Source organism: Notothenia coriiceps, unplaced genomic scaffold, assembly GCF_000735185.1.
Source record: "Notothenia coriiceps isolate Sejong01 unplaced genomic scaffold, NC01 NC01_scaffold00029393, whole genome shotgun sequence".
NCBI classification, from domain to species: Eukaryota; Metazoa; Chordata; class Actinopteri; order Perciformes; family Nototheniidae; genus Notothenia; species Notothenia coriiceps.
Genome location: NW_011362094.1, coordinates 73 through 6,627, shown reverse-complemented (window position 1 = coordinate 6,627; position 6,555 = coordinate 73). Strand labels below are relative to the sequence as shown.

Sequence of the window (6,555 nt, the reverse complement as noted above, 5' to 3'; positions counted from 1 at the left end):
CATGGGTTGATTAGCGGGATAATTGTGCAGCGACTTGTTCGCCTATGGGGAAAATAACACCGTCTATCCAGTCAGGATCGCTCCGCTACCTGGTTGGGATCCTGATCTGCCCGACGAGGCTCCATTAAATAGTGAAATGATTTTTAGGTGTTTATGTTTAGTTTAGGCACGGTTAGATTTTTATATGTTGTGATATGTTGTTAATACAGTAGTTTTTTCTAATTATTGTGTTCTAGTGATTTCATGGCTCAATTCGATTGTGTTGTGTTGGAACATAAATAGATGGATCTTTGGTGGAAGATGAAGTGATTAAAGTTAGGTTAAAAGGCGGGGAGCCGGGTATTTCCTGCCGTTCGGGTTTTTTTCGGAAACAAACAACGGATTATTGTTGTTAGAATAACAACATGGGTCTGATGTTTTGTTAAATGATTTCAGTGTGTCTGTATTTAGCACAGAGTTATGGATCTCCCGTACATATGGATCTTAAAAGTTCGCTGTACTGTACTGTAATGTATTTGACTTTTTTCGACATGAGCCTCCGTGTGGAAACGCCCACTGCAACCCCTGGGGATCATGTCCATTGCAGCTGGCTTCAGTATAGTTACATTATATCTATACGGCCTCGCGTTTCAACTGTCTGAAATCGAATCGTACATCTGTATTCAGTGGGACCATGTCTTTGGCCGAATAGAATGGATATTGTGTCTGTGACGCCTGTACCATGTTTTCTGTTTCCTACCAGGCAGTTGTTAGAAAAATCAATGTTGATATGGCGTAATTTGAATTAAATACCATTGTAGATTTGAAATCACGTTTTATTCTGAAAACCGAAGGTTCGTCACTTTAGCTTGAACACTTTTTGATTCTGAAAATTACGTCACTTACCGGTTGGATTAGCATCTGGCGGAATGCATTACGATTCAAACCTTGAGACGAAGGTGAAATGACATGTGATGTGTGTACACTGTCACATGGGATTAGCGACTGCTTTAGTTGACGTAATAGATGTGTAGGCAGGAATGTTTAAATTAAACCACAGACGCACAGGAATGTGTGCAATTTAGCTACAGAAAAGCAAGGGAATTGCATGGACCGCCCCCGGACAACGCCGGCGAATAGGAGAAGACTGTGATGACAAAGGAAGAGCAAGGCCGGAAGATTGGGGGCTCTTCGAGGCCCCGCTGGACCTGAACTGACGTTTCGGATGTGGAGAGGCGGCTGCCACTCGCCATTTCATTTTGTACAACCACCGCATCTTTTTGTGTAATTAAATGCTGTTAACTTTTTATAAGCTTCCCTTGACTCTTTTTCAGTCTCTCCTGCCTTCAGGGTTCTAGAATTGCTTTCACAGTCCCTGGACAAATGCGTCTTCAAGCGACACCTGACCCGACTTTACTTTTAGACATTTCACCAGCATTCTTGTTGAAGCAGATACTATTTTTCATACATTCTTCGTATTCCAATAAGTGCTTCCTGTCTGTTGAGGTGGTGGGGTAAAGTACTTGTGTTACCTCCTAAGGCAACGATTTTAGTTCAACAAGATTTGCAATAAATGTTTGTTTGGTCTACGTCAGATTTGTTTAATCCAAAAAACCTCCAAACGACAGACACAGCTCCTCTCCTCGGCACAAGTTATTCTTGTGTGTCATATCTCCATCTCCAGTCTCATGTTCTTCAGTGTCCATCTTTACATTCTGCTTCACATAGTACGTTACTGCTAATACGCTTTACGCTGTACCCAAGCATGTATTTCAACGGTGCGGGTGTGAGCGCCCTTCGCCACTTCTTATGCGCTACTTTTTTTTCCCCGCAAGTATTGTTGTATATGAAAAATTCATATCATATGATAAAAAGTTCATGGTATTCGGTATGAATCGGTATACCGCCCAGCACTACTTTACGGTTAACATTAGTGTACTCAATCTAATGATTAAAAGTCCAAAGCTCCAAATCAATAACAGATGTTACATTATACAGACAGGAAGAGTGTGGAACATGTTCTCTAAAGGTTGGTTGGTGTACCATGCTCAGGCCCTTCGCGGGGTCATACTTCGGTCCCAGCACGAACACTTTCTGGCCTTTCTTCACCACCCCGCTGTAGATCCGTGCAAACGCCACGAAGGTGTGCTGCTCCTCTTCCTCCTGTGGCTTTGAGTCCTTCTCCATCTTGGCTGACAGGAAGCACAGGACAAACAGGAAGTTATTTAGGACTCAAACACTGGAAACATTCTTACTGTACAGATTCACACACTGGAGGCTGTACTTAGCCATAATTTACTTAGCCATCATTTATGTAGTCGTCATTTAGGTAGCCGTCATTTACGTAGCCATCATTTACTTAGAGATCATTTACGTAGCCATCTTTTACTTAGCCGTCATTTACTTAGCGATCATTTACTTAGCCATGATTTACGTAGCCATGATTTACGTAGCCATGATTTACTTAGCCGTCATTTACTTAGCCGTCATTTACGTAGCGATCATTTACGTAGCGATCATTTACGTAGCGATCATTTACTTAGCGATCATTTACTTAGCGATCATTTACTTAGCGATCATTTACGTAGCCATCATTTACGTAGCCATCATTTACGTAGCCATCAATTACATAGAGATCATTTACTTAGCCATCATTTACAGCCATCATTTACGTAGCCATCATTTACGTAGCCATCATTTACGTAGAGATCATTTACGTAGAGATCATTTACGTAGCCATCATTTACGTAGAGATCATTTACGTAGAGATCATTTACGTAGCCATCATTTACGTAGCCATCATTTGCGTAGCCATCATTTACGTAGCCATCAATTACATAGAGATCATTTACGTAGCCATCATTTACAGCCATCATTTACGTAGCCATCATTTACTTAGCCATAATTTGCGAAGAGATCATTTTCTTAGCCATCATTTACGTAGCTATCATTTACTTAGCAATCATTTACGTAGCCATCATTTACGTAGCCATCATTTACGTAGAGATCATTTACGTAGCGATCATTTACGTAGCGATCATTTACGTAGCGATCATTTACTTAGCGATCATTTACTTAGCCATCATTTACGTAGAGATCATTTACGTAGAGATCATTTACTTAGCGAGTACTAATATCCCATGTTTGAAATGCTTTAAATGCTTTACTCCTAGGATCAATGGAAACATGTTCTCTCTGTGACAGACAATGGTGTAAAAACTGAGCACAAACAAACACCTATTGGCAAACTAAAAAATATATATAAATATTGGTACCAGTGTTTTTGCAAAGTGTTGTGAATTTAGATAAATTAAAAGATAGATAGAAAAGACTCAGGGGGAGGGTCAAGCTAACCTGTGCTGACTTCTGCAGAATGGCCTTCCTGTGGCATGCTCCCTGAGATGGGGGGGGCTGAGGGGCTCTCTGCTGCCGTCTGATCAGCTGCCAGTTTTTCAGCATGTCTCTGTCTCGCCAGATCACGGCGCTGTGCAATCTCCTCGTGTGTCAACGGCCTAAAAACATACACACACAACAGCAGTGAAGTGAGGCTTTGGTTTACTGAATATCTGAGTATGTTATGTGTCTCTTCAGGTACCGGTGAGATGATAAAACACAATCCAGGAAGTCAAGTTTGATCAATGAATGAGTTTAAAGATCAGCTTGAAGGACAACACTGCAGTTCCCTGGCTCACTATATTATTATTATTTTTTAACTTTAATTTTTCACAAAAGAGATGCTTAAACACTAGCACTTTTTGTACCCTTGATAAATTCATTCCTGTCTTTCATGGACATTAATGAGACATATGTATTCATTGGTATTAAACATTTTTTATATCAATTTCAATAAAATCACCACATTTCAAATGTCCATCTTTTAGCATCAATGAATTGACCATAAGATATGCAATACTAGCTTAACAATAGCCAGTGTGGTGCAGTCAACAACAACAAAAAATAGTACAGTGAACTAGAAAAGAAGAAAAAAAGAAAAGAAGAAAAAGAGAATGAGCGAATTAATACATAAGAGGTGTGACTAGAGTGCTGGCATTAGCTGAACATAAACTATTGCATTATGCTGGGGGGGCTGCAGCTCCAGCCAGGAAACTGTCGTCATTCTTAGCAAGGGAATCCCCTTTCTATCCATCATTTCACTGGGCAGTATACCAAGTATATAAAGTGCTGGATCCAAAGTGAAGGTAATTCCCAGCAGCTGTGTAACGCCCTTTTTAACATCCTTCTAGAGGTCCAGCATCTTTAGGCAGTCCCAATTGTGTGAAGACTCCCCCGATCCAAGCTGGCTCACTTTAACCTGTTAGGCCCCAAGCCTGTTTTTCAGGTTTCAGGCTCGAAAATGACATTCCCAGAACAAATGACCATATCTTCCCTTCTAAAAGGGTTAAATTAATAATATTTGTTCTCAAAGTAATGATAAACCTGTGAGTTGGATGTAGAAAAGTCAGAATCAATATAGATGTTTTTTATTTTAAAGAAAATTCAGATTGAACATGGTAAAAAAACTGTAAATTATAGTGTTACTTTTGTAGACGCGGCGACACAACTACCTTACATCGAGAGTAAACGCGATAACTGCGCTTGTGCAGGAGGTAGGAAACAGGCTACCGCGTTAATAGAAAATACACGCAGCGGAGTTACTCGTCGCTGCGTGTGGGCCCGTATGATTTTAGAGGTACTTGCCAACGGAAACGTAGGGACACATAACAACTAACAGTTTCCTTTTGCATTGTATAACCTACATACACACCAGATCTGCTCACGCGGCCAAACTGTAACCAAAGCCAAACATACCGGTCGACTGACCCTACCAACGCTCATGAGCCATTGTAGCAGTCGCCGTAACGTTTCAACGTAAAAGGAACGATTTAGTAGCAGCATCACCAATGCGGTTCTGTAAATACGGGCCGTGAATTAGCCCAATAAGGACAGATCAGCCCCTACAATAACGTAGGGCGTGCAATTAAGGTGTTGTCCACCTATGGAGTGCTAAATCCGGGGAATATAGAGAACTAGTTAAGTGTGCAGAAGGTAAAAGAGGTTTTGTTAAACAGAAGAGTCGGTAAAAGTCTAAGAAACACTTATCCAGAATGACTCCAATCCTCAGGGAGCTCTGAAATTCCGAGAAGGGTTCTGATAACAGCGATGAAATCCGACATTTTATGAAACACTTACGGAATCACTTATTGTTCGAATCCTCAGGATTTAAACTTCTGCTGTGCCCGGGTAAGTAGCGAATCCTCAAAGAGGGGATTTTAACAGCGCGGTCAAAGTCCTTGATGAAAATCGAGCGCAGTCATAAGGAACCACCGTCGTCATGCCCCGGGGACTAGATCTCCATGTTGAGATTTTCGCGGGTACTAACTTTTTCTAGCCCAAATGTAAGAAATTATTAGTCTTTCTATTGATTACATATAACTTGCCTATTGGGTTATTGGTGTCAAGTCGTTATTGCGTCTTATTTACATCGAATAAAATAAAAAACAACAGTAAGATAGACATAAATGGATCAATTGTAAATAAATAAAAATACGTATAAAGAACATGAGAGGTTAAATTACTATAAAAACCAAATGACAAGGAATATCATAATCTAACCTTACTGAAAGGTTGTGCACAAAAATAAATAGGATTATTAATAATTTCTCCGGAACCCTTTATAACACAAATGCTATAACACCAGTTTTGCAAACTCTGGGTGACTCTATTGAATCGATTTTACATTGATCAGATTATATAGTCTCTCAAGAAAATGGAGGTACTCGAGAGTTCAGACTGTCCTCTCGAGAGAGGGGGACGAAATCTTTGTAGATGAAGGAATATAGGCAATCGCGTCGATCGTGGTCTAAAGATGTATTGTGTCGCGGCAATGGCAACGCGGGAAGAGGGAACGAGCGAGAGAGCGATGGCGAGCGTAAACACGACTCCGACGCCGCGCGGGACTATTCGGTTGGTAGGGTGCAAGTAGTGGAATCGCGTCGGCGGGTGCAAATGTCCCGTTTACTGTTACACATTGCGCCCCACTTTTTCGCTACACAATGTAAATGAATTAAAGCTACTTACAACAATGTATAGGATCCGGCTTGTAAACCCCTACTCGGCGGTTGCGAGTTTTTACAAAAAGGGCAGGTCTCGTCGCGGGGGTCTAGACCGCGGGATCGCTGCGGACACTAATAATACGGTCTTTAACGTGGACGGCGCTATGTATGTCCACCGTTACCAGAGTTCTAAATCGTTTTTGTGGAATGTAGTAGTCATTGTGTGTCGTAATGATGAAGAAGGAACTGAAATATTGTTTGCTAGGTTTTTACTTCTTTCCCAGCGGTGAATCTTCTCTTATACAAAAATTTAATATTAATACAAACCATGAACACCGCAAGAAATCGTCAAGCCGCGAGTATAAAGTCGTCGCCGCGACGCGGCGGGTGTAAACATAATATCCCCTTTGTGACGAATGCACGTGGCTATGAATGAGAGTCGAAAGGAATAACATAGGAATCACGTGTAGTGTAAAAGGATACTAGCATTCCTCTGTGTCTCTAGATTACCCACGGTGGGAGT

The 6,555-nt window shown here is 41.1% G+C and overlaps 1 protein-coding gene across 1 annotated transcript; it reads right to left on the bottom strand.

Moving 5' to 3' along the window:
* Nucleotides 1–1,816: 1,816 nt before the first annotated feature.
* LOC104958793 (elongation factor Tu GTP-binding domain-containing protein 1-like) lies at nt 1,817–3,491 on the bottom strand (the record flags this gene model as incomplete). The annotated part of the gene is made up of 2 exons (XM_010786595.1): nt 1,817–2,171; nt 3,334–3,491. Coding segments are annotated over 2 exons (406 nt in total), but the record flags the coding sequence as incomplete, so codon positions are not given.
* Between the last annotated feature and the right edge of the window lie 3,064 nt (nt 3,492–6,555).